We start from the raw sequence: 27,873 nt of genomic DNA on the forward strand, positions 1-27,873 counted from the left end.
TTTTTTGTTTGTTTGTTTTTAGGAAAAGTTGCCCTTCCTCAGTGTGTTTCTTGGTTGGGATGTAAGAGGCCGCTTTGGGGTAGTCAGTGTTTTCAAGTTTCCCTAGCCTTTGCAGGGGAGGAGGAGACCGCGGTCTCGCGGCGCAGAGCCACCGCGCCGCCGCTCCGGCCCCGCCCCGTGCGTGCCCGGCCCCGCCCCTCACGCCGCCGGCTCCCTGCGCCGCCGCAGTCGCTCGGCCGCTGGCGCGCTAGGCTGCTGCGCGGACCACGCCCGCCTGTGCTCCGGCACCGGCGCGGTTAGCCACGTGGACCGATTCCCGGCGCGTCGTCTTCACGTGGTTCCAGCGCCGGCTGGGGCTTGCGGCGCTCCACCGCTTGTCCGTGCTCGGCCCTGCCTCTAAGCGCCGTTCCCATGGCGGCCCTGGTGTTGGAGGACGGGTCGGTCCTGCGGGGCCAGCCCTTTGGGGCCTCTGTTTCGACTGCCGGGGAAGTGGGTAAGCAAGCTTGGGCAGGCTGCCGACCTCATCCCACTCCGATCTCCGCACTGCCTTCCCTGCCCAGACCCCGCCATTTTCCCGCCTGCACACCCTCCCCGCGTTCTGCCGCCAGGTCCCCAGCCCTGCCCTTACCACCCGTCACGCCCATGGCAGCGTACCCTGACGGGGGCATCTCTTCGCCCGGGGCGGAGTTCTGGAGGGTACCCTGCGGAGCCCTCTCCCTGTCCCTTTTTTGCAGTGTTTCAGACCGGCATGGTGGGCTACCCCGAGGCCCTCACTGATCCTTCCTACAAAGCACAGATCTTAGTCCTGACATATCCTCTGATCGGCAACTATGGCATCCCCCCAGATGAAGTGGATGAGTTCGGTCTCAGCAAGGTAGCCATGCCCAATGCTTTCTCTACATTCTTTTTCAAATCAATAATTATTAGTGAAGTGAAGACATTGACACTCTGCCAGGCAACCTGGAGAGAACAAATATAAACACTGAAGTGATTAAGTACTGAGGTGACTGTAGTTAAACTTGGGTTGGTAGATACTTTGAGAAGTTCAGCATGGTGGGAGCCTAGGAGGAGAGAGCTATCTATCCCCTCTTTGTTAGGGGCACCAAGGCTATAGGCAAAGTCCAGAATATTGTGTATGTAGTGGAGACATAGGTCTAACAACAAACAACAGTGAAGACATGGATCAAGGAAAGTGGCAAAAAGTGTAAAAGAATAATGCAGAAGTAACGCAAAGATGGGTTAGATACAATAGGAATGAAGTCAAACCAACGTCTAATCTTGATCTGATACGGACCCTTTGGAGCTTGTTTAACAAGAGTCACATGATGGGAGCAATGCTTCAGGATTGCATAGATTAGTGGAAGGGGGCTGGAAACCAAGATCACATCTTTTTCCAGAGACATTGGGTCCCAGTTCACCTACAGAACCAGTGAAAGTTGGTTACAATCTTCTAAAGATACTTTCCTTACCTCATTTTCTACATCTTTTCTGTAGTGTTCTTACCTCTAGGTAAGAAAGTTCAGTTTCCTCTTGAAGTTCAGTGAGGTTGCCACTATTCTTTCTCCTTTGGAATTGGAAACCAAGATGCCCTCTGAGTTAAAGTAGTAAAAAAACTAGCAATTGGGATAATAGTGGAAGTCAACATAGCAGTATTCCTTAAAACCCATTTTGTCCATGATTCCAGGCTTACTGAGCAACCGACCATTAGATTCTAGATTTGCCTTCCAGGTTACCCTGATGCTGGAAAGACTGGATAACGAACACTGTTATTCCTGGAAAGGCCCATTTGTTATCACAAACCTATAAATACATTGCACTCTTAACTTTTAATTCAATATTTTGTGAATTTGGTTAACATACATCAGCCTTCAGCTCTATCAGCTCTAGGCACACTGACAGAATTGAGTTTACAGACCTCTAAAATGGTGGCCCTGGCTAGACCAGAGAGATTGAGACCTTCCGCAACCACCAACCCAACGCCGATGCCCTTGTAGCACATGTGTTGTAAATGTACTTGCCCATGCCAGGTGGACTTCGCTTGTCAGGGAGGGCTGTTTTTACTCATCTGCCAAACTCTATCCTTCAGATTCCTAAAGAACAGTCTCGACATCCATCTTCCCTTAAACCTTTTACCATTTAGCAGAATGGAATTTAAATATGCCACTACTTCCCAAATAAACTCCTGGTTTCTCCATTTAGTTACTAAATGCTTGTTGATTGGTTAACAAATTCGTATTCTCTTCTTTTTTTAATTAGTCCTTTTGGAGTGGAGAGGTATAATCACTTACAGTATTGTAACTTGAGCCTTCGCTTTTATTTAGTAATGTATCGAGCACCTACCTATCTTAGCACCTTGTTTGTATAACCTGTGTAATTATTGTTAGTTTACATGTCGACTTGTTAATTTTCTGCTCGTACGAAGGAAATTAACATCATGAAGACTGGACCCTATCTTTTCTTGCTCACTGCTCTATCAGCATCTGTTACAATGCCTGGCACCTAGTGAAGACTCAAAATGTTTGTTGACTGATGCTGTGTGTCAGGCACCTTGCTCTTGAGTTCACAGTTCTGTGACAAAGACACACTCCATGTGTTAATGTTTAATGTGGGGGATGGTATTGTTGGTAAAGGGAGCTGTGAAGTGCTGGGTGGTGGTGAAGATGATACAGTGTAACTGAAATAGAGGGCCCATGGCCACGTAATGGGAGAAGATGGGTAAAAGTGACAGAGGGAGATATTTGGCCTTGAGCTGCTCCTCACAGCCTCCTCCTTCCATCTACAGTGGTTTGAATCCTCAGAGATCCACGTGGCAGGACTGGTGGTAGGAGAGTGCTGCCCCACGCCCAGCCACTGGAGTGCCACCTGCACTCTGCATGAGTGGCTGCAGGAACATGGCATACCTGGCCTGCAAGGTATGATGGCAAGCACACGTGTGTCTCGGCGGAGCACAGTATGCCTGGATGGAAAGGATCAAGATAAGGTTTCCTAGACTCCAGTCCAAGCTTGTGATAGAATATGCCCGATCTAGAAGGGTTAGATTGCTTTCTGGGGCCAGAGAAGCTATCACTTAGGTGGAAGATTTCAAACATAAAAGGAGAGAATAGTATAATAATCAAGTCTTGGTTAATCTTATTTCATCATCACCATTACCACTCCCTGATTATTTTGAAGCAAATTTCAGACTTTGTATCATTTCATCCACCAATAGTTCATCTATCTCTGAAAGACAAGGAGTCTTCTTTTTAAAAACATGACCACAATAAGATCATTGTCTTACCTTAAAGGAATAAATGATAATTCCTCAATACCATTAAATATCCCCGCAATGTTCAAAATTTACCCAGTTAGCTTTTTTTCATTTTTATTTGAATCTGGATCTAAACAAGGCCCATATGTTGCATTTGGTTGATATGTGTCTTTAATATATGGGCCATTAGGGTATCATATCAGTGACAAGGGAAATCCTGGTGACCTAGTGGTTAAGTGCTACAACTGCTAACCAAGAAGTCAGCAGTTCAGATCTACCAGGCGCTCTTTGGAAACTCTATGGGGCAGTTCAAGTCTGTCCTATAGGGTTGCTATGAGTCAGAATCGACTCAACAGTAGTGGGGCTTTTTTTGGTTATAAGTGACAAAAGCAAGTCATTTTTCCTGTAGGGCATCCCACAGTCTACGTTTTATTGATTACATTTCTGTAGTGTCGTTTGGCCTGTTCTTTTGATCCTTGATATTGTTTTCTATAAATTGATAGGTCTATATTTGTGGTTCTGTGCAGACAGACTTTTGTCAGGACTATTTCATGGTAGTGTACTTCCATCAGTTTGCCATAGAACAGCTGTGTGTGACTCAGCTCAGATGGAAATGCTTCTGGAAGTCTGACCTCATGGAAGGCTAAGTTGTGTGAACTCTGAGGGTGTGCTAATTTTGACAGGAGTGGACACTCGGGAGCTGACTAAGAAGTTGCGGGAGCAAGGGTCTCTGCTGGGGAAGCTGATCCAGAATGGGACAGAGCCTTCAGCCCTGCCGTTCTTGGACCCCAATGCCCGCCCCCTGGTGCCAGAAGTCTCCCTTAAGGTACCGGGTAGAGTGGAAGTGTTCTGAGGCATACCACAGTAATTACATTCTGCCCATAACTGACGTGAACACTAGAGGGTGAAGCAGAAGAGACCTTGGAGGTAGGGATTGGGGTACAGATGTCGAATACCCACTGATCACAGGCTAACTTGACCTTTTCACCTCTATTCCTCAGGCCCCACAGGTATTGAATGCAGGGGGTGCCCCTCGGATCCTTGCTTTGGACTGTGGCCTCAAGTATAATCAGATCCGATGCCTCTGCCGACGTGGGGCTGAGGTCACTGTGGTACCCTGGGACCATACATTAGACAGCCAGGGTGAGTAGCTCAGGCCTGTACAGGGTCTTCCCCTAGGATGAAAGAGCTGTCTCTTGGTCCAGTTGCTGAAAGTCAACGTGAATTGCAGCAAAGAAGGTGGAGTTAAAAGAGTTTCTGCTCAAATGATAAGGGCAGCAGGTGTGTGTTCTAGTTGAAGTATTGGTTTTGATATCATGTCTTTTGTCCACTCCAGACTATGAGGGTCTCTTCCTAAGTAATGGCCCTGGTGACCCCGCCACCTGTCCCAGTGTGGTATCCACACTGAGCCGTGTCTTATCTGAGCCTAATCCCCGACCTGTCTTCGGGATCTGCCTGGGACACCAGCTGTTGGCCTTAGCCATTGGGGCAAAGACTTACAAGATGAGGTGGGACTTGTGGGGAGAAGGGACCCACACTTTTGAGATGAGGAATGGGGGATCTTGGGAATGGGAACAGAATTGGAGTTTATTCGTGTTGAAATAGGAGGTGGTGGCTAATGGGAAGAGTGAGATCAACAAGAACTGTGTTTAGTTTACAGTAGTGAGGGGAGGCTGGAAGTGGCCTGTGACTTAGCATGCCTCTATCTCCAGATACGGGAACCGAGGCCATAACCAGCCATGCCTGCTGGTGGGCTCTGGACGCTGCTTTCTGACATCCCAAAACCACGGGTTTGCTGTGGAAACAGACTCACTACCAACCGGCTGGGTTCCTCTCTTCACCAATGCCAATGATCATTCCAATGAAGGCATTGTACACAACAACCTGCCCTTCTTTAGGTGAGCTTGGGAGACTCGCAGGGCAACTGTGGGCCTCTACAGCTTTGAAGCCCCATGGGCCTTGAAGAGTATAAAGTAAAGCACAGCAGTGAACTGGAGTCTCTGTCTCACTACCCACCTCTGAGGTTGCCAGTGCCCATGCCTGTGAAGATGATGGGTTTCATAACCGATCTCTTCAACAGTGTGCAGTTTCACCCAGAGCACCAAGCTGGCCCTTCAGATATGGAGCTGCTTTTTGACATCTTCCTGGAAACTGTAAAAGAGGCCACAGCTGGGAACCCTGGGGGCCAAACAGGTAAGCACCTGAGTAGAACTGGGCTGTGGACCTAAGAACAGGCCAGGCTCAGCGGTAACAAGGGTTGGTTCCAGGGTGGGCATGAAATGGACCTGCCCCAGGAAACTGATACGTGTGGTTTAGAGGTGTGTGTGTTGGGGGAGGGTATAGGTAGGAAGGCATCCAAGCCAGGATGATTATTTTATGTCTCTATTGGAAGGAACTCTGGAGTCATGAACCCTGTATTCTGGTCCTCCCTCTGCCACTTGTTCACTCATTAGGTGCTTGATTTATTCTGGACTTTTCTGTAAAGCAAAGGGATTAATCCAGATGATCTTTCAGATCCTGTTCAGCTCTAGCATTCTGTGACTTTCTCTGTCTCCACAGTTCGAGAACGACTGATTGAGCGCCTGTGTCCCCCTGGGATCCCTACCCCAGGCTCTGGGCTTCCATCACCCAGAAAGGTTCTGATCCTGGGCTCAGGGGGCCTCTCCATTGGCCAAGCTGGAGAATTTGACTACTCAGGCTCTCAGGTAAGGTGTGGCTATGCCCACCCCTCTGGGTGTGTGACCCTCAGGAATGGATAGAGCCTTATGGAGAAGGGCTGAGGCATCCATATCTGTTGTAGGGAGGAAATGAATCAGGAGGTCTGGGGACTGTCCAGGAAGGTGAGGTGGGGAGGATTAGGTTAGTTATTAGGCACTAAGAGTACAGGGAGGGAAAGAGGGAGGAAAAATAGTGATTTAAGACTGTGTTCAGTTCTGCTCCTGCAGTAGAAGCTGATATGCCATTCCTGTCCTCTTAGGCGATCAAGGCCCTAAAGGAGGAAAACATCCAGACACTGCTGATCAACCCCAACATTGCCACAGTGCAGACCTCCCAGGGGCTGGCTGACAAGGTCTATTTCCTTCCCATAACACCTCACTACGTAACCCAGGTATGAGTTGGGTGAGAATGGACTGAGGAGGGGACTCATGGTGGGCAGGGGATCCAGTGGTCACTCCAGGTTTCTGAACTTCTTTGGTTCCTTCCTTTCCCCCAAAAGTCTTATGCAGATTATTTCTTTCTTCTGCCTCAGGTGATCCGTAATGAACGTCCTGATGGTGTATTATTGACTTTTGGGGGCCAGACAGCTCTGAACTGTGGTGTGGAGCTAACCAAGGCTGGAGTGCTAGCTCGGTATGGGGTCCGCGTCCTGGGCACACCTGTGGAGACCATTGAACTGACTGAGGATCGGCGAGCCTTTGCCGCCAGGATGGCAGAGATTGGGGAGCATGTGGCCCCCAGCGAGGCAGCAAATTCTCTTGAACAGGTTGGAGGAGTGGTTGGGTAAAAGTAGAGTGGTGTCATTTTCTTTATATCTTGTTTCCAAAAGGCACTGCACCTTCCAGGCAGCAAGAGATCGAGACCTTGACCTGTTTGTTCATTTCTTCCACTCATTGCAGGCCCAGGCAGCAGCTGAGCGACTGGGGTACCCTGTGCTGGTGCGTGCAGCCTTTGCCCTGGGTGGCCTGGGCTCCGGCTTTGCCTCCAACAGGGAGGAGCTCTCTGCTCTCGTGGCCCCAGCTTTTGCCCATACCAGCCAAGTGTTGGTGGACAAGTCCTTGAAGGGATGGAAAGAGATTGAGTATGAGGTGGTGAGAGATGCCTATGGCAACTGTGTCACGGTGAGTGATAGGGGAAGGATGGGAGTAGTGTCAGGCAGTGTGAGCTCTTGGAAGAGGGTTATTGTCCCTTAGACCCAGGTTGGGTGCAGCCACAGAGGCAGCAGGACCCTGGGATGTGGCCTCCCTGCCTCTCCTGGCTGCCTTTGGTGGTGACTCCTGTGGAACCCTCTGTTCACAGGTGTGTAACATGGAGAACTTAGACCCACTTGGCATACACACTGGTGAATCAATAGTGGTGGCTCCAAGCCAGACACTGAATAACAGGGAGTACCAGCTTCTGCGGCAGACAGCTATCAAGGTGACCCAGCACCTGGGAATCGTTGGGGAGTGTAATGTGCAGTACGCCTTGAACCCTGAGTCTGAACAGGTAAGACTAGGTCCTAGAGTTCGTTTTCTAGCTGTTACCTTGTCCTCCTTCTGTAGTTTTTGGGCCTTAAGACCAAGAGGCCTTGAGGTCCTACAGACCCTGGAATAGAAGCCAGTATCATCTTCAGTGTGGTTGGGCCTTAGGGAGGGCCCTTCTGCTACCCATCCCTATGAAGAGGGCTTATTTTCTGTCCTTTCTGAGAGCCCTCCTAGGCAGGGGCTTCTCAGCCAGTCACCTGGTAACTTTTCCTCTTCTCCCTCTTTGCAGTATTACATTATTGAAGTGAATGCTAGGCTCTCCCGCAGCTCTGCCCTGGCCAGCAAAGCTACAGGCTATCCTCTGGCTTATGTGGCAGCCAAGCTAGCTTTGGGCGTCCCTCTACCTGAGCTGAGGTATGAGGATGGGGGCAGAAAATGGGGTGGTAAGGGGGTGAGGAGGTGAGGAAAACATTCACGGGACAGGGAAGACGAAAACAACATTGGCCTGGATTTGTGGAGATGAAGAGAGCTGTCTAGAAGCTCACTCTTTACATCCCGTTTCTGTCCTCCTGGTACCCCGACCTGATGGCTCCCAGGAACTCTGTGACGGGGGGAACAGCAGCCTTTGAGCCTAGCCTGGATTATTGTGTGGTGAAGATCCCTCGCTGGGACCTCAGCAAGTTCCTGCGTGTCAGCACAAAGATTGGGAGCAGCATGAAGAGTGTTGGTGAGAGAAACATGTTCCAACAGCTCCCCCGCCCCAGATTACTCCTACTGGGTCCCACCAGTACCAGGCCTAGAATGTCAGAGAGGGTCCTTGGCATGGTCTTTTAGCTCCAATGTTAGCAGCTGCTTGGAAACATGGTTTCTCAGAGCTAACAGAGACATTTCAAACTAAGGTAGTAGTTCTCATCAGGAGTGGGGATCACAGTCATCTGGATATGTGTGTCAGAATATTTGGGCCACCTCCCTGCCCCAGATGGCATCTCATGATATCTGGGATAGTATGATAGCCACCAGACCATCTCAGCTCTCTCATTTTAAAATGAATAAACTGAGGTGCCCACAGAAGAAAAGTGAATTGGCTGAGTGCCCACAAATGAGTAATTGGCAGAGCCAAGAACTGGAAGCTAGACCTGGCTCCTAGGCGTATGTTTTCCTGCTATACTACATTGCCTGCCATCTGTGAGGCCAGTTCTGTGAATCTCCATCCACAGCATTCCATCCTCATGGCGTTTGGCTCCTGGCTCCATCACTAGGCTTGTTTGCCAGTGACGTTTTATTCACTGCGTTTGCTTAAATACTGATGCTTCAGGGAAATGGTTCCTGCTGACTTTTGGTGAATCCTTCTAAATCCAGGTGAACACGGTGTCAGCCATTCTTGGCATACCTGCTTCCTTCTCTGGACCCTTTCTGCTTTAAGTTCAGAGCGGGACATCGAAGATCTTTTTGTATAACAAGGAAGTTTATTAGCGAACAGTAAATGTTTGAAGAAGCCATCCTCTAGGCAGTGGTGGAGTATGCTGGAATTGAGTTAATACGCTTTCTTGTGGTGTCCTTTTAGTTGCCTTAGGCCCTTCTGTAGAACATTTCAACCAAAACAAGCATCTGCATGTACCAAACTATGTAAAGGATGAAGAACATTTCACTGTGCTCCAAATGTCCATTAAGAGCAGTAATAGCCTTTAGACAAGCAAGTCTAAGCTCAGATATTATCTCAGAATTTTTAGAAATGCTATAAGACTGCCAAGTTGCTCCTTCTGGAGATGAATTTCTGTTATTTGAAAACTATAATAAATATGGGAATGAAGCCATAATTAGATTGTGGCTCAAAGAAGTGGATTGAAAATGGGACAATCCAAGATGAAACACTTAAATGTTTTTTATCTGTTCAAGTATTCTTGTAATGTGATCTTCAGTAACTTTTTGTAAATTTTATTATGCAGGTAAGATACATGAGTCATTGAAAAGCGAGAAAATATTGCTTAGTCAAAGAAAAATAATTATCTCTGTAATCTTGTCACACAAAGATAGATTAATTTGTGTATATGGTTCCAGAATTTTTCTAGGCATACATATGTGAATGAGTTGGGTTTCTTTTTTCTTTTTTTTAAATCAAACAATAAAATAAAAACATAACCATATGACATAATGTAAATATTCTATACATACATAGTCACATTACAAAAAAACTGGCTCAAATCACTCATAATCCATTCCCTTAATACTATAGGTAGCATCTTGGCAATTAAAAAAAAAAACTTTATAAGATGCGTCAATGTCAGGACTATAAATAGAGAAAAATACTATTGGTGAAAAAGACTCGAGGACCTTAGGGTAAGTGGGCAGAGTACATGAACAAAAACTGCAGAAGAAAAAATCAATAAGCAAACCTGGGGGGGAGGAATTCCCTCTCCTTAGTAAATAGAAATCTAGTTAAAGTGAGTTATCATTTTTGCTTATTGTGGTTGTGTTATTGTTAGGTGTTGTTGAGTAGATTTTGACTCATAGCAACCCCATGTGACGGAGCAGAACTGCCCCACAGGTTTTCTAGGCTGTAGTCTTTACAGAAGCAGTTCACCAGGCACTTGCTTCTTAAATGTTTAAAACGATTATGCTCATTTCTTGTGAGTCTTAAACTTATAGTTTGTATTGTAAAGCACAGGTTTCTGTAATTAGTACTTATTAAGGGTCAGAAGTTTTGTCTTACATGTTTTCCCTATATTTTTGGATATTTATCCAATGGCAATAATCCAAAACATAGAAAACATCATGCCTCACTTGTAATGATGAGTACCTGGAAGCATCCTAAATGTCCAGCAGTAAGTGCACAGTTAAATTATGGTCAGTCATACAGGAATTAAACTGGTGGCTATAAAACCAAACAGCAATCTGAGAAAATGTTTATGAGGAAAAAACAGAATAAGCAATTATATGTACGCTATAATCGTGTAAAACATACATACGAAAAACATCCAGGAAGAAATACTCTGAAGTGATCATTTAATTGTGATTAGCTGTGGATGGGCTCCAAGAGTAGTGGAATCACCTTCCTATTATCCAAACATTTAAAAGTTCTAAAAGATGAGACAGATTACAGGGGATGTCATCACAATATGAATAAGGTAAGTCAAGTAACTGGATGACCGTCAGTGGTTTGGGCCACTGTGATAAACTGTCACGTATGCCAACATCCTCATGCTCATATCGGGCGTTTTAATTTCTTGTTCACTAACGCACAAAACCTGAAATCCATGCAAATGATGAGGAAGAGCTGCAAGTTTAAGATTTCTCGATAAGACTTCTTCACAGTGAAATACCCCTCCCCAGGGGACTTGCTTGTAGAGCCTCCAGACACTTGACTTAAACCTTAAGCTTCCTGAGCAGCATCCTGCCCCAGGCCCTCAGTCCTTCCGTCTTGTCCTCCAGGTGAAGTCATGGGCATTGGGCGTTCATTTGAGGAAGCCTTCCAGAAGGCCCTGCGCATGGTGGATGAGAACTGTGTGGGCTTCGATCACACAGTAAAGCCAGTCAGCGATATAGTAAGTGGCTTCACTCCACCCGGCAACCCCCTTAAAATGGACCTGCTTCTCTTCCCTCAGGCCATGAGCTTGTTACCAGTAAGATTAGTAGCAATAAGATTTATTGACCACTTGCTGTGTTTTGTTCACTTTGCTGAGAATTTTGAGATGTCTCATTTATCATTGCAACAGGTATTGTTGGACCTCTTTTTACACATGAGAAAGCTGAGGCTTAAAAAGCCAAACCAAACTTGTTGCCATCGAGTCGATTCTGACTCATAGCGACCCTATAGGACAGGGTAGAACTGCCCCATAGGCTTTCCAAGGAGCACCTGGTGGATTCGAACCACCAGCCTCTTGGGTAGCAGCTGTAGCACTTAACCACTACACCACCAGGGTTTCCAGCTGAGGGGTAGGTTATGGAAGTTGCTCAAAGCCACACAGCCAATACAAGGCAGAGCCAGGATTTGCCTCCAGGTGTTTGCAATCCCTGAACTGTGCTCTGGGACACAGCTTCCTTACCTGACACAATAACAGCCACTCCTGCTCTCAGGCTTTCAGAGGTGCTGGCAGAAGATTGGGAATTTCTCTGCTTAACCCCCTGACATCTCCTGCCTCTGTACAGCCCTATACCCACCTGTCCGACCCCTCTCTTAGGAGTTGGAGACCCCGACAGATAAGCGGATCTTTGTGGTGGCAGCTGCTCTGTGGGCTGGTTACTCAGTGGAACGCCTGTATGAGCTCACACGCATCGACCGCTGGTTCCTGCACAGAATGAAGCACATCGTGGCGCACACCCAGCTGCTGGAACAGCACCGTGGGCAGCCTCTGTCCCCAGACCTGCTGCAGCAGGCCAAGTGCCTTGGCTTCTCAGACAAGCAGATTGCCCTTGCAGTTCTGAGGTCAGAGATGGCGGTGAGGGCCACGGGCTGAGACATAGGGGTAGAGAACCTTTGTGCCAGTAAGGGGCCCTTGGAAGGTAGAATGGGCAACTGTGGAGGCTTTTGACCTTCATCTCTGAAAGAGGGATGATCAGTGGGGATATTTTCCTCTCTGATTTTGCCCTGGAATCTAATGCCTCTACCCAATCCTTACCCCACCCCCAGGGCCTACAAGTGTCTTCCCTTTCTTTTCCTTTAGCACAGAGCTGGCTGTTCGCAAGCTGCGTCAGGAACTGGGGATCTGCCCAGCGGTGAAGCAGATTGACACGGTGGCAGCTGAGTGGCCAGCCCAGACAAATTATCTGTATCTGACATACCGGGGCACAGCTCATGACCTAACCTTTCGAACACCTCACGTCCTGGTCCTTGGCTCTGGCGTCTATCGCATTGGCTCTAGTGTTGAGTTCGACTGGTGTGCCGTAGGCTGCATCCAGCAGCTCCGAAAGGTCCGAAAGTTCCTCTTTCATACCAGTGTCTGCTGTCTCTGCCTGCCTGCTCCCACCTAGTCCTGGCACTCTCTCCTAATTGCTTCACCTTACAGCATAAGGCTTTGGGTTGAGAGGGTCCTCTGAGCCATCAGCGATGCCCACACAGTGTATGAATCTCCTCCCTAGTACTTAGTACCTACTTCTCCAATACCTGCAATGCTGGGCCCTGGTTCCCTCCCAGGACGGATGTCCCATACAGGTGGCTTGCTACTTCAGAGGAAGCTGGGTGGCAGTCTCTGAATCAGTGGCTTTGGTTTAGTTTCTCCATGCTCTTCCATCTACCTGATTGGTAAATGTCACTCCCTTCCCTGTCACAGATGGGATATAAGACCATCATGGTGAACTACAACCCAGAGACAGTCAGCACGGACTATGACATGTGTGACCGACTCTACTTTGATGAGATCTCTTTTGAGGTGAGAGGGAGAAGGGCTGCCTGAGTGGCCAGGGCAGAATGGGATTGACAGGCTGACCTGAGATTCTTTAGACCCTGGAGCAGGGTAGAGGGTAAGGAGCAGTGAGCAAGAAGGCTCAGATCCCTGATCCCTTTCGTTACCACCACGTGTTTCTCTCCTGCACCATAGGTGGTGATGGACATCTATGAGCTAGAGAACCCTGAAGGTGTGATCCTCTCCATGGGTGGGCAGCTGCCCAACAACATGGCCATGGCTTTGCATCGGCAGCAGTGCCGGGTGTTGGGCACCTCCCCGGAAGCTATCGACTCAGCTGAGAACCGTTTCAAGTTCTCCCGGCTCCTCGACACCATTGGGATCAGCCAGCCTCAGTGGAGGGAGCTCAGTGACCTAGAGGTGGGCTGGGGCCTGGTGGGTGGGCTGGAGGCTGGCTGATGCCGGTGTGTGGGTGTGACCAACCCAGCTAATCTCTCTGCCACCCTCAGTCTGCTCGCCAGTTCTGCCAGACTGTGGGGTACCCCTGTGTGGTGCGCCCCTCCTACGTGCTGAGCGGCGCGGCAATGAACGTGGCCTACACCGATGGAGACCTTGAGCGCTTTCTGAGCAGCGCGGCAGCCGTTTCCAAGGAGCACCCGGTGGTCATCTCCAAGTTCATCCAGGAGGCCAAGGTAGGAGGCTGCAGACAAGGTCTGAGGGAAGGCTCCCAGGCTCGAGGAGACTCCACTGTGTGAACTCACAGGCGTGGGGCACTGGGGAGGGTGGGTTGTACTGGAGGCTGTTAAAGGATTGGAGCACCCTGGGGCAAGCGGGAGAAGAAAACAGCCCTTGCCTAGGTCACACTGCCTTTTACCCGCCTCGCCAGGAGATTGATGTGGATGCTGTGGCCTGTGACGGTGTGGTGGCAGCCATCGCCATCTCCGAGCATGTGGAGAATGCAGGTGTGCACTCAGGTGATGCCACCCTGGTGACCCCACCGCAGGACATCACTGCCAAAACCCTGGAGCGAATCAAAGCCATCGTGCATGCTGTGGGCCAGGAGCTACAGGTCACAGGCCCCTTCAATCTGCAGCTCATTGCCAAGGTGATAAGAAGGGACACGGGCTAGAGGAGGGGACTAAAGGACCACAGCTCCTTCATGTTGTGTGCTGGCACAGTGCTAGGAAGCCCTGCACTGTCCTGCCACCCTTGGAGTAGACAGGAAAGTTGGGAGAGTGGGGGCGGGGGGGCAGAGCTAGAGCCCATAGTTTTATCAGGGTTTGTGACAGTCATTGCCCTGAGCTCCTGTTCCAGAGTGATCACCCACAGAATGGTAGTGGGGAGGAGTCCAGGTCAGTGGAACAGCATCAGCAGGCCCAGCCTTTGGAAGCCTGACCAGTCTCTCTTCCCCAGGATGACCAGCTGAAAGTTATTGAATGCAACGTGCGTGTCTCCCGCTCTTTCCCCTTCGTCTCCAAGACACTGGGTGTTGACCTCGTAGCCTTGGCCACACAGGTCATCATGGGGGAAGAGGTAGAGCCTGTGGGGCTCATGACTGGTACTGGAGTTGTGGGAGTAAAGGTAAGGAGGGTTAAAACCATAGGGTTAGCAGTCAGGAGTAGGGAGACGAAGAGTGGGAGGGTTCACTCACAGCACAAATTTGTCAGTCAACATATAAACCAAGCAGCTACTGTTGGCAAGGCAGTGGTGGACCATAAAGGTGATGAGATGTGTTTGTTCCTTTGGATCTTACGCTCTAGTAATGGGAAGCAAGAGAAGTTGGATCTAAAAATAGCTTTACCGTGAAACAGTCTGTGATAAACCTACATGCTAGAGGTGCAAACAAAATGCTGAAGGAGTTTAGAGACGGGAGGTACTACTTCCAGAGGGGTTGATCTGGGAAGGCTCAAGAGAAGAGGTGGTATTTCAATTTGACCTTGAAGGATTGTTAGGATTTTTGATTAGCCAGGCTCATTGAGGAAGTACTCCAAAGCCTGGTAACAGCCTAAGCAGGTACTGAGGGAAAACCCTGGATGGCATAGCAGCAAAGGGAAGGCTAACCACACCGTGTGGATGAGATCCAGGGGAGGGGACCAGTGTGCTCTTACCTCGCCTGCCTCTCCTGGTGACAGGAGAGGGTTCCTTACTCCTTGGCCCTCTCTCTTACATCCTGCTCCTCAGGTCCCCCAGTTCTCGTTCTCCCGCTTGGCGGGTGCTGATGTGGTGTTAGGTGTGGAAATGACCAGTACTGGGGAAGTGGCCTGCTTCGGGGAGAGCCGTTGTGAGGCCTACCTCAAGGCCATGCTAAGCACTGGCTTTAAGATCCCCAAGAAGAATATCCTGCTGACCATTGGCAGCTATAAGGTACCAGAATCCAGGGAGATGGGGGGTGAGATGGCCCTGCTCTCTGAGCCCAGGGTGATGTTGAAGTGGAAGACAGGAGAAACACAGCCGTGTCGTCTTTCTGCTTGGTTTCAGAACAAAAGCGAGCTGCTCCCGACGGTACGCTTGCTGGAGAGCCTAGGCTATTGCCTCTACGCCAGCTTGGGCACTGCTGACTTCTACACAGAGCACGGCGTCAAGGTGTGGGGCTCCTGCAGCCCGCCACCGCTGCCTGCCCCGGAGGGGGGACATTGCTCCACTGCTGTTGTTTTTATTGTCATTTTTTATCATTACTACTGTTATCGTACAACTAGTGTGTATCCCAAGGAGCCCTGGTGGAGCAACGGTTAAGTGTTCAGCCGCTAACCAAAAGGTTGGAGGTTCAAACCCACCCAGCAGCTCCTTGGGAGAAAGACCTGGTGATCTGCTTCCATAAAGATTATAGCCTAGGAAACCCTATGGGGCAGTCCTACTCTGCCCCATGGGGTCTCTCAGTTGGAATCGACGACGCCACCAACCAGTAACAATGAGTGTTTCACATGGAATAAGTAGAATGTACAGAAAAACAAAGAGAAAAAAAATCCTTTATAATTTCTCCACCACTATTGACGTTCTGGTGTCGGTCTTTTGAGAATTTTACCTCTCATATGCATGTATGTGTGCGTACACTTTATGTTCATTAGTCCACAAAAGGGGGCTCGTGTTGCACTTAGTCTTTGGTGACCTATTTTAATAACGTAGCGTGGAAATCTTTTAAGCCTGCCATTTAGAGGCAGCCCCTGGTTGCCGCCCTGTGGACCCTCGGTTTCCTCTTCATGGGCTCTGGGCCAGCTGCCTCCCATCATGCTGGCTCAGGCTGGCCCTGACCTTGGCTCTGTGCCGGCAGGTGACAGCTGTGGACTGGCACTTTGAGGAGGCAGTGGATGGGGAGTGCCCGCCACAGCGAAGCATCTTGGAGCAGTTGGCTGAGAATCACTTTGAGCTGGTGATTAACCTGTCGATGCGCGGGGCTGGAGGCCGGCGGCTCTCTTCCTTTGTCACCAAGGGCTACCGCACCCGGCGCCTGGCTGCAGATTTCTCTGTGCCCCTCATCATCGATATCAAGTGCACCAAACTGTTTGTGGAGGTAACTGAGACGCGGGAGGTGAGGCCAGCATTGATGCCACGGCATGGAGGGCAGGACACGTCAGTATGAAGCAGCCATGCTAGTAATCGAGTTTCGTGGCTACAGAGGGAGACAGGTGGGGATAGGTACATAGGAGCCTCTGCAACTCTCAGGATTCCCCTTCCCCCAGATCACAGTGACTGTGTTTCCCCTTGCAGGCCCTAGGCCAGATCGGGCCAGCCCCTCCTCTGAAGGTGCACGTCGACTGCATGACCTCCCAGAAGCTTGTACGACTACCTGGTAAGTACACCTGGTGGGAGAGCTTGGCTCCTTCACACTGGTAGCAGCCGTCATGGAGACCCTCAGTGTGCTGAGAGAAGGCTGTGGGGCCCACTGTGCCCTGAACTGTAGAGTGTGTGAAAGACCCAGAATCTCTCTCACTGTGAGCTCTTGTAATCCCTGGCTGAGGAACCTTGGGCCTTTCATTTGCATCAGTTGCTGCTAATTTTCCCACTGCCTGTTTCTGAATCTTCCTGTAATCTTGCCCAAAGAAATTCCCCATTGATACCCTTAACTGCCTACTCCATGCTCTCTCAGGATTAGTTGACGTCCACGTGCACCTTCGGGAACCAGGTGGGACACACAAGGAGGACTTTTCCTCAGGCACAGCCGCTGCCCTGGCAGGGGGTGTCACCATGGTGTGTGCCATGCCTAATACCCGGCCTCCCATCATCGATGCCCCTGCTCTGGCCCTGGTCCAGAAGGTGAGCCATTGAACTCCTATTTCATGGCATCAGAGACCGCATCCACCACCCTTGCCTCCCTGAGCCCTCCCCCATTGCTCCTCTCCTTGGTCCCAGGCCACTGGTGCCCAGCTGGCTGTGTTGGCATGAATGGGCCTCATCTCACATGTATCTTCTCCAGCTGGCAGAAGCTGGTGCCCGCTGTGACTTTGCCCTATTCCTCGGAGCCTCATCTGAAAATGCAGGGACCCTGGGCCCTGTGGCTGGGTCTGCTGCAGGGCTGAAGCTCTACCTCAACGAGACGTTCTCTGAGCTGCAGTTGGACAGTGTGGCCCAGTGGATGGAGGTAGGGAATGGGCATGTGGCAGGAGGGTTCCCACCTAGGTGGGCTTCACAAGACCTCCATGAGGGCCCTGGCCTCTCAGAAGCTCAGCGAATCAAAGACTGCAGGCTCCCTTAACGTTCTTTCTGTCCCAGCACTTCGAGACCTGGCCGTCCCACCTCCCCATTGTGGCCCACGCAGAGCGGCAGAGCGTCGCCGCCGTCCTCATGGTAGCTCAGCTGGCCCAGCGCTCAGTGCACATCTGTCACGTGGCACGGAAGGAGGAGGTGAGACTACAGAGGTCCCGGTGCACAGTCACTCTCCTTGTATCACCAGGAGGGCGGGGCCATGCTCAGAGACAGGAAAGAACAGCAGGAGCGCCCCAAGCCAGGACCTTCAGTGTGTCTGCCCCATCATCTTCCAGAGAAGGGCAGGCACTTGGCCCTGGGGGCTTTGTAGGGCAGGGGCTGTGGGGGCCTCCCCTGGATCTCCCTGCTCTGTCCTCAGATCCTGCTGATTAAAGCCGCAAAGGCACGGGGGCTGCCGGTGACCTGTGAGGTGGCCCCTCACCATCTGTTCCTATGCCTCGATGACCTGGAGCGCCTGGGGCCTGGCAAGGGGGAGGTGCGGCCTGAGCTTGTCTCTCGCCAGGACATGGAGGCCCTGTGGGAGAACATGGCTGTCATCGACTGCTTTGCCTCAGACCATGGTGAGAGGGTCCAAAGTGTGCCTGGGTGGGAGAGTACATGCGTAAAAGGCATCAGCCCCGGAAGATGGCAGCAGTCTCTGTTGCCTTATTTTCTCATTCCCAGAAGAAGTTGGTATCGGGGTTGGTAGCAAGCAGAATGAGGTTGGTGGTGGCGCAGTCCTGGGGGCATGTATGACTTCCCAAATGTGGAGGCGATTATTCCTGAGGGTGATGACTCTCTCCTCCAGCCCCCCATACCTTGGAGGAGAAGTGTGGGCCTAGGCCGCCTCCTGGCTTCCCAGGCCTTGAGACCATGCTGCCACTGCTGCTGACAGCTGTTAGCGAGGGCCGGCTCAGCCTGGATGACCTGCTACAGCGACTGCACCACAATCCTCGACGTATCTTTCACCTGCCGCCACAGGAAGACACCTATGTGGAGGTGTGGGGGTGGACGCCTGGGGCGGGGAGGCAGGGTGCTGTTCCCAGACATGGCCTTTCCCTTGCATAACCATGACTCTGGGCAGGTGGATCTGGAGCATGAGTGGGCAATCCCCAGCCACATGCCCTTCTCCAAGGCCCACTGGACACCCTTTGAAGGACAGAAGGTGAAGGGCACTGTCCGTCGTGTGGTCCTACGAGGAGAGGTTGCCTACATTGACGGCCAGGTATGTGTGTGGCCTCTTCTTTTGTGCTGTTTTCTTCTGTACTAGCGCATCTGCACACAGGTGAGCGCACGTCCCCTGGGGCAGTTTTCCTTATGCTGGCATCCGCCCCTTGTACTGTCTGCGCCATCTTCACTCACCGCCCATGTACTGTCTGTGCCATCTTCACTCACCGCCTGTGCCTTCTATCTGCAGGTTCTGGTGCCCCCTGGCTATGGACAGGATGTACGGAAGTGGCCTCAGGGGGCGGTTCCCCAGCTCACGCCCTCAGCCCCTGCCACCAGTGAGATCACCACGGTATCCACCCGTTTCCGGGCTGGGGTGGGGCTCCCCCAGGGACAGGACTGACAGCTTAAACATTCTCATTGGTGGCTCAGGGTGGTAGAAAGCTCCTCACTTGACAGTTAAAATCCCCACCACCCACCTCTGCCTACTGCAAAACATAGGATTAACTGGGTTTAGGAGACTGCCGTGAGGAACACAAGCCTGTTGTTAATCCAGCCAGAGATACATCTGGGGCCCTGTCACTGGGGTGGCACACACCTGTAGAGGCCAGTTTGCTAACCACCTGTGAGGGCATGTGTGGGGAAGATGCAGCTAACGGGAGGGAAGTTCGAGTGCGATCCACGTGGACAGCGAGCAGTTTGGTTTTTCTTAAGGGATTGAATCTGAGGTGGGCTTGGGTCAGTCAGGAGTCCCTGGGTGGTACAAACAGCGAACACACTTGGCTGCCAACCACAAGGTTAGAGGTTAGAGTTCTCCCAGAAGTGCCTCAAAAGAAAGGCCTGGCGATCGATCTACTTCCGAAAAATCAGCCACTGAAACTCCTATGGGGTGCAGTCCTACACTGACACACGTAGGGTTGCCAGGAGTTGGAGTCAGTTAACTTTTTAAGACACTGGGCCAATGTTATCTCTCCAGACACCTGAAAGGCCCCGCCGGGGCATCCCAGGGCTTCCCGATGGCCGCCTCCACCTGCCTCCCCGAATCCACCGAGCCTCTGACCCAGGTCTGCCAGGTAAGCGGGGAGGTGAGCCCGGACACTGCGGTGGGGCACCCTGACGTAGAGATATGCAGGGGCGGGGTCTTCTACCCTCATGGACCAGGGTTAGGGCTTCAGTTGCCCATCCATTGCTGAGTATTTCCATGGTATGGCCCGGCTGCCCAGGGACTGATCCAGGCCCCTTCCCCCAGCACCTCTCCTTTGTCCACCTACCCGGCCCTCCTCTTCACTCCTCCATCCTGGTCTTAACTGCTTTACCCTCCTTTGCCTAAAGAAGCCACCCCAGCATGAGGTAGGCGTCCACAGCTTCTTCTTACAGCCCTTTTTTGTTGTGGGCAGCTATGTTCCTCCGCCTGGGAGCTGGGATCCCACGGGGCATCAGAGCATGGGGTAAATCTGGGTTGTTGGTTGCTGTGAGCCTGGCCGTTCCCCCTTGCCTAGGATCCCTTTGCCGACTGGGAGGACCCAGGGAGGGCGCCACTGTTCACACATGGCACAGCCCCCATGGGAAACCACGTGTCTGTCCCCCAGAGCTGCTACGGTCCTTCCTGCCCTCCCCTAACCCGTTACAGCTACTGTGGTGTGTGAGTTGGTTTAACACATATACTGTGACCCAGAGTTCCTGGGAAAGTGGGGGCTCTTCCTAAACCCCAGCCACAGGCTTACATCTGTCCATTTCCCGTGTTGACAGCTGAGGAGCCAAAAGAGAAGCCTTGTCGGAAGGCAGCGGAACCAGGTGAGAGGCCCCACACTGAGCACACACTCACTTCGGGACCTCTGTGATCCCACCTGGGTGGGAGGAACCCTCTGACCAGCCTCTTCTGCCCCATCCCACGCTGCAGAGCTGACGGGAACCCCTGACGGCATCTGCTACCCTCCACCGCCAGTACCTAGACAGGCATCACCCCAGAACCTGGGGACCCCTGGCCTGCTGCACCCCCAGACCTCGCCCCTGCTGCACTCATTAGTGGGCCAGCATATCCTGTCTGTCCAGCAGTTCACCAAGGATCAGGTGCCTGGGGGAGGCTGGTTTGGGGCAACCAGAGCTTTGAGGATTTGGAAAGTTGGAGCTAGGGCTTGTCAGGGCTACTACTTTTCTGGCTGACTTGGGTTCTTTCTTAGCTGTCTCACCTGTTCAATGTGGCGCACACACTGCGAATGATGGTGCAGAAGGAGCGGAGCCTAGACATCCTCAAGGTCAGAATCTGGGCCAAGCAGGGCTGTGCAGTGGTCACAATCATAGTTCCTTTCCTTCCTATCAGGTACCCTTGTGTGAGTCCAAATCCTCCACTGTGAATAGCTAGGCTTTCTCTTCTCTGGAAGGTCCTGATGCCTTGTATCTTGCCCCAATGCTTATTCCTCCCCAAATCAGCATTTAGCTGACTTAGGAGACCCTGAGCACCAGAGCAACAGTTCACTAATCTGGTCGTTTGGCCTGTGCTGGTGTATTCATGAGAGAGAGCTGGGGTGTTTCCTTCTCTCCCAGGTCATTCAGACATTTAACAATGGCCTTTTGGAGACAGAGCCTTCAGCTCAGGGTGACCCTAATGGAGGGAATGTCAAGGCTACAACAGGTCACAGGGGCAACTTGGGGGAAATGGGCCTCCTCGGTGCCCCTCTTGTATAAGTTGGGGAGGCCAGCCTCAGCCCGTGCAGTCTCCATGATGAGCCCACACACACATGCACACTCAGCTTTGCCTCTCCGCAGGGGAAGGTGATGGCTTCCATGTTTTTTGAGGTGAGCACGCGGACCAGCAGCTCCTTTGCAGCAGCCATGGCCCGGCTTGGGGGTTCTGTGCTCAGCTTCTCTGAAGCCACGTCCTCCGTCCAGAAGGGTGAATCCTTGGCCGATTCCGTCCAGACCATGAGCTGCTTTGCTGATGTTGTTGTGCTTCGGCACCCACAGCCCGGAGCGGTGGAGGTGAGGCTGGCCTGCACCGGGCCCGGGTGAAGGGCTCTGCCTTACCCACACCGCGCCCTTGGGCAGACACCTCACTGGGCCTGTTTACTTGTCTAGCGAGTGACGAGGCTGGTCTCGGACATGAGGTCCCTTCTGCCCACATTTTCTGTGACTTTAAGTCTCTGGTTGGGTCAGATGGGTGAACGGGCCCAGGAGAGCAGGGCTGAGGCTGGGGTGGGGCCGCTGAAATGCACGAGTAAGCGGAGAGGATTCACCTCCTTGCTGCCATTTTCACAGCTGGCAGCCAAGCACTGCCGGAGGCCGGTGATCAATGCCGGGGATGGGGTTGGAGAGCACCCCACCCAGGCCCTGCTGGACATCTTCACCATCCGAGAGGAGCTGGGGACAGTCAATGGCATGACGGTGAGGGTGGTGGCAGGGCTTGGAGCCCTGCCAGGCAAGGTCTGGGGAAGGGAGGCTTTCTCCAGTCCAGGGCATGCTGCAGCAGGTGCTCAAGGAGGCCTAGACCCTGGTCCTGAGGCTGACGCTCTGAAATGGGGCAGGGGATGGTCTGTACCTCAGCCTGGGAGCCCCTCCTGGTGATTGGGTTCCTTACTAGATCACCATGGTGGGCGACCTGAAGCATGGACGCACAGTGCATTCCCTGGCCTGTCTGCTCACCCAGTACCGGGTCAGCCTGCGCTATGTGGCACCTCCCAGCCTGCGCATGCCACCCAGTGTGCGGGCCTTCGTGGCCTCCCGCGGCACCAAGCAGGTGAGTCCCTCACAGCCCGGCCTGGGAACCCAGGTGGAGCATGGGATGGATGGGGCATGGGTTGAACAGTCAGAGTCTGGCACTGAATTCACCCTGGCTCTACTTCACCCTCCAGGAGGAATTTGAAACCATTGAGGAGGCACTGCCCGACACCGACGTGCTCTACATGACTCGCATCCAGAAGGAACGCTTTGGCTCAACCCAGGAGTACGAAGCTGTGAGTGCCGGGCTTGAGGAAGAAGCTAGGGCTGGAGCTGCAGGGATCCAGACAAGGGCAGGAGGGCTGGACACCAGTGGTTTGTGGGTGTCAGGGGGACCCTGGTGGAGCACTGGCTGGTGGTTCCAGTAGCCACCCCTGCCCTGAGAAGCTAATGGGGCTCCGCCTACCTTGCAGTGCTTTGGTCAGTTCATCCTCACTCCCCACATCATGACCGGGGCCAAGAAAAAGATGGTGGTGATGCACCCGATGCCCCGAGTCAACGAGATAAGGTGATGCAAGACCGAAGTTGGAGGATGCACTGGGGGCTGGCTGTGGGATGGGCGGGCCAACTGGGGCTGCTTGGTAACTCCCTCCCTCCTCTTACAGCGTGGAAGTGGACTCAGACCCCCGAGCAGCCTACTTCCGCCAGGCCGAGAATGGCATGTACATACGCATGGCTCTGTTAGCCACCGTGCTGGGCCGTTTCTAGGGCCTGCCTTCCTCAAACTCTTCTCTTCAGGTCCAGCTGCCAGTGCCCCCTACGGGGGCAGCACATTCAGTCGGTACTCTGGAGACTCCAGATAGCTCAGTGCACATACGCACACACATACAGACCACGCTTCAGGCTCTGGACAGGAGCTCTCGAGCAGGCTCGGGCCTCAGGTGCTGGATCCTGTCTGCCCTATCTCCATTATTGCACCTCAAATCTGTACAGTCACTTTTCTACTGACCTAATAAACAGCTGAGCTGCCTCTATTCCTGCTTCCTCATGTGCATCATGCGCTTTAGCCTAGAATGTATTAATGTATTAGGACAGAACTTTGTTTTAGAAAATGGGAACATTACAAGAACAGCCTCACCGGACAAGGTGAGCATTTTCAGGTCATGGCTTTATGATTCTGGGCAGGAGTGCCCTGCTGCCAGTGCTACACTGACACCAGAGCTGACCTGGGGACTCTGGCCTCCTTCCTCAATTAAGTTGCACTCAGTCCTGACAAGCAGCCTTTCCTCTTCCATGATGTGGGGAGAGCCCGTGAGCTAATGGTGAAAGGAAGGCGGAGCAGCTGAGGCCTGACTGATGAGGTTTATTACCCTCTAGTCCTTCACTCTCCTCGCCTGGTTAATCTCCTTCAGCAGCTGAGGCTGTTATTGGGGCCTCAAAACCTAGCCTTAGAATTCTCCAGCTGCCATGACTCAGGAGCCCCTTCTACTGTGCCTGAGAGCCTCGGCCTCACACTATAGACCCTTTAGGACTGGGCTAGGGGCAGGGCCATATGCCATGGGGAGCTGGGGAGCACTTTGGCTTAGAAGCACTGGGGTGGAGTAGCGTATATATCTTTGCAGGTGAGGGCTTTTGTGGGCCTTTCATAGTGTGTGAGCTATTCCATCCTGTGAACCTTAGTGGCATTAGAGAAACCTCCCTGACTTCTTGTTCCAACAAGTTTTAATTGAGCACTCGCGGTGCAGAACACTATGTACAATGAAAGTGCAAGGATGAACAAGATTCTTGCCCTCAAATTTGAGGCCTCTTAGGTAGTGTGGCATCTACTGACTTCCACAAACAGCACATAATGGTCCAAACTGCTCCAGCACCATTCAGGAAGAGCCTCCTTCATGGGAAGAGCTGTGGGGATGGAAAAGAAGGAACCAGTTTTTTGCAAACAGTGAACAGGAGCTTTACACATATCTAAGGTCATACCAGCCTTACAGCCATTTTGTAGATGAGGAAACTGGCTCAGAGTTGTTGTTAGGTGACTTGCCTGAGTACATAGCTAGGACTTGTATTAAAAAGGGAAAAGTTATTCTTAGTTTTAAGGGCATCCAAAACCAATGGAAGAGGCAAGCCACACAAATCTGAATAGCTAGAAAACAAGTATAAGATGTCCAGTGTGTAACCCATTTGCAGAAAAGATGAGGACAAGCAGGAGGAGTCCAAGGACCCGCGGAGTCGGGATTTAAGCTGGTTCCTGAGGAAGGGGCAAGCTTTGGTAGGTGGAATGGAGGAGGATGAATGGAAGTCCTGCATCTGTAGCATTGTGAGGAGATAGATAGACCTAGACCTAGCAGGGGATTCTTGATGGTGCTGGGGTTGACAGCCTGAAAGCCCAGACCAAGAGGCTTGGACTTAGTTCCCAATAGAAATACTAGTTCGTAACCACAGGCACTATTTGAAGAGTGGTAGGACTAGATATAATACCATCTTCCCCTGGAGAGTTGAGACCTCTTCGTTACCTCTAATGTTGACCCTTCCGGTCTTTCCAAACCCTGATCCTGACAAGGTTCATCTGCTCCTCCAGGTATCTGGAGGACTTGTTGGAGGACACATAGTGTGTCATTTATAGAAGCCCTCGTGCTCCATTCAGAGCTTCGGTTTCCCTTTTTAAGCTACCCTAACAAGTCAGAGATTATTTTCCCAAGTAGTGTAGAATCTGTCATGCACAGATTCCCACAAAACTCACAGATAGCCTTGATCTCAAGTAGCAGCAGCAGTGTTTCCTGCCAAACGGCTTACGCATTCCACTCAGTTGCTAAGTAGTAGGAGGTGTTCCTGCCTTGAGCCTTTCTTTGGCTTTACTAATTGTAACACAGCTCTGAGTTGAATAAACTTCTTGACAACCAGAAATTAAACCTAAATTACACTGGAAATTAAGATACACTATCAGCAAAAAAAAAAAAAAAAAACCAGCAGCCCTTTAAATGATGTACCTGTGTCTGAGCCTGTTCCACATCTGTTGAGAAAAAACTTCAAATGTTCCATGGAATGGTCATTAATGGTAAAAAGTTTAAACAAAATAAAGTTCCCTGCTCTCCTCCCTCCTAAGATACTTAAGACATTTGGTCTACTTTTGTTAAATACTTAACATAGCTCTAATTATGTGCCAAGTACTGTTCTAAGCACTTTACAATTTTTTTTTTTTTTTAACTTTTGGATGAACCCTTCAAATATATCTCCCCTTCCCCCCTCCCCGACCCAATGTGTTTGCTTAATGTTATCACTGCAAAGTCATTTCCCCCCAGTTCTTCATTGTCTACCCCAGTGGAGAAAATTTTTTTAAAATAGTCCACCTTGCCACCTGCATCCTATTCCTGCCTCTGGTCACTAGCTGTAACCATGGGCAAGTTGGTGCACCTCAGGGTTTTAAGTTGAAAAGGTAGAGTTGGAAGTCCCAGTGTAAAATTGCTGGGCCTCTAATTCTATAACAATATCCCGCAGACAGTAGGGAGACATTAGCTATTGGAGTTGTGGCACAGACAATGAGTCATAGTGCGAAATGTGTGCCTAGGAAGAAAAGTCAGGCTGGCATTCGTGTCTAGAAGAGATGAGAGGAAAGGAGCCATCAGGAAAGTCACTTGGGAAGCCCTTGCAGCAAACGTAGATGATAGGTGAAGGGGCTCTGGACTTCGGTGGTAAAAAAGATAGAATGATTGTGGTTACAAGATGCTAAGGAAAAGGAAGACTGAAAATGAGCTGTGATGTGAGACCTCAAGATTGAGGGAATGCGGACTGATGCAAACCAGAGAGCAGGTTTGGGTGGGGGAGAATGGATTCTGCAAGGAGCCCTGGTGGCATAGTAGTTAAGTTCTCAGCTGCTTACGTAAAGGTTGGTGGTTCAATCCCACCCACCCTGCTCTGTGGGAGAAAGCAGAGCAGATGAGTGCTTTCTTCCCTAAGCACTCATTTCATCATATCTGCTTCCATAAAGATTTACAGCCAAGAAAACCCTATAGGGCAGTTCTACTCTGTCATATGGGATCTCTATGAGTTGGAATCACCTCGATGGGACCCAACAGCAACATGATACTTTTCAGCTGCTATAGGACATTTGTATGGAGATGTCATGTAGGTAATGGAGCTGGCGAATTGGAATGAGGTGTGGCAGAGATAAAGATGTGATAAGGTAAGGGCCATGAGAATAGGGACTTTATTCGCTGATACATTCCCAGCACCTAGAACAGTGCACACTTAGTAGGTGCTCAGTCATCATTTGTTGGCTGAATCATCAACATAAAGGCTATCGAAGCTTTTAAAATATATACCCATGTATTAGTTTGCCAAGAGAATGGGAGTAAGGAAAGATGAGCAGCGGGCTAAGGCCTGAACCTCAGAAAGGGCAGGAGGAGAGCTCAGCACAAAGTCCTCAAAGAGGCTCAGAATTGCAGGAGGGACAGGTGGTAGAGGGAGGAGTCAGTAGAGTCAGATCTTGCAGAGGGCCAAAGAGAACAAACTATGAGGCAAGGACTTTAGATTGCCACAATAGTTGCTGATCTGATGCTTTGTGGTGGTCAGGTGGGCACCAGGTATCAGGGAGCTAGGGAGGAACTGGTTTAGAAACTGAGGTCTTATACCGAGAGGCAAGGGAAAATGAAGTGTTGGGACTGGAACTTGAAAGAGTCTAGAAATGGTTAGGAAAACCAAAACAAACAATGGTTAGGAAAGCTGTGATAAATCTGCAGATTAATAAAAGAATCACCAAGCTGGGCTCAAGGAGAAGCTAGACATGATAAATTTGTGATGGGGTTGGGGGAAGCAATGTCCAGGGGCAGGGGCATGGAAAGGCATTTCACCCAACCTGGAGGACTTTGTTGTTGCTATTTTTTTTTATTGTTGTTAGGTGCCATCAAGTCAGTTCCGAGTCACAGCAACGCTATGTACAACAGAACAAAACACTGCCTTGTCCTGTGCCATCCTCACGCTTGAGTCCATCACCGCAGCCACTGTGTCATTCCATCTCGTTGAGGGTCTTCCTCTCTTTCATTGACCCTATACTTTACAAAGCATGATGTCCTTCTCCAGCCACTGGTCCTTCTTGATAACTAGCCCAAAGTACATGAGATGAAGTCTGCCTCTTGGTCTATGTACTTGTTCCGCATGAGCACAATTAAATGTTCTAGAATTCTCATTCTTTGCAATGTTATCCGTAATTTGGTATGATCCACGCAATCAAATGCCTTTGCATAGGCAATAAAACACAGGTAAATATCTTTCTGCTATTCTCTGCTTTCAGCCAATGTCCATCTGACATCAGCAGTGATATCTCTTGTTCCATGCCCTCTTCTGAATCCAGCTTAAATTTCTGGCAGTTTCCTGTTGATGTACTACTGTAACTGTTTTTGAATTATCTTCAGCATAATTTTATTTGTGTGTGATATTAAGATATTGTTTGATCATTTCCCTATTCTGTTGGATCACCTTTCTTTGGAACGGGCATGAATATGAATCCCTTTGTCAGTTGGCCAGGTAACTGTCTTCCAAGTTTGTTGGCATAGATGAATGAGTGCTTCCAGCATTGCATCCATTTGTTGAAACATCTCAATTGGTAGCC

General features: G+C 50.7%; 1 protein-coding gene across 3 annotated transcripts; it reads left to right on the plus strand.

Annotated features, from left to right (window-relative positions):
* The first annotated feature begins 293 nt into the window (after nt 1-293).
* Nucleotides 294-25,247, plus strand: CAD (carbamoyl-phosphate synthetase 2, aspartate transcarbamylase, and dihydroorotase). Of its 3 annotated transcripts, XM_064295151.1 has the most exons (45): nt 294-493; nt 735-874; nt 2,783-2,912; nt 3,931-4,073; nt 4,249-4,390; nt 4,584-4,755; nt 4,960-5,145; nt 5,328-5,440; nt 5,807-5,952; nt 6,225-6,356; nt 6,498-6,731; nt 6,865-7,086; nt 7,265-7,453; nt 7,721-7,845; nt 8,028-8,158; nt 10,861-10,973; nt 11,610-11,854; nt 12,093-12,339; nt 12,699-12,797; nt 12,966-13,190; nt 13,280-13,462; nt 13,657-13,875; nt 14,184-14,351; nt 14,952-15,134; nt 15,249-15,353; nt 16,039-16,278; nt 16,476-16,557; nt 16,855-17,021; nt 17,182-17,346; nt 17,478-17,609; nt 17,830-18,031; nt 18,259-18,449; nt 18,535-18,675; nt 18,868-18,969; nt 19,594-19,690; nt 20,015-20,065; nt 20,367-20,411; nt 20,518-20,687; nt 20,798-20,872; nt 21,384-21,596; nt 21,873-21,998; nt 22,195-22,350; nt 22,466-22,567; nt 22,745-22,839; nt 22,937-25,247. In XM_064295151.1, exons 1-45 carry the CDS (start codon nt 412-414, stop codon nt 23,037-23,039), a joined length of 6,729 nt encoding a protein of 2,242 aa, XP_064151221.1. In that variant the 5' UTR covers nt 294-411; the 3' UTR covers nt 23,040-25,247. The 3 variants fall into 3 exon arrangements, with proteins under 3 accessions (XP_064151221.1, XP_064151223.1, XP_064151222.1); XM_064295152.1 differs by lacking the exon at nt 20,015-20,065 and having other exon boundaries at nt 295-493; XM_064295153.1 differs by lacking the exons at nt 21,384-21,596; nt 21,873-21,998; nt 22,195-22,350; ... (1 more) ...; nt 22,745-22,839; nt 22,937-25,247 and adding an exon at nt 21,162-21,377.
* The last annotated feature ends 2,626 nt before the right edge of the window (nt 25,248-27,873 follow it).

The sequence above is a fragment of the Loxodonta africana genome, chromosome 12 (assembly GCF_030014295.1).
Source record: "Loxodonta africana isolate mLoxAfr1 chromosome 12, mLoxAfr1.hap2, whole genome shotgun sequence".
Lineage (NCBI taxonomy): Eukaryota > Metazoa > Chordata > Mammalia > Proboscidea > Elephantidae > Loxodonta > Loxodonta africana.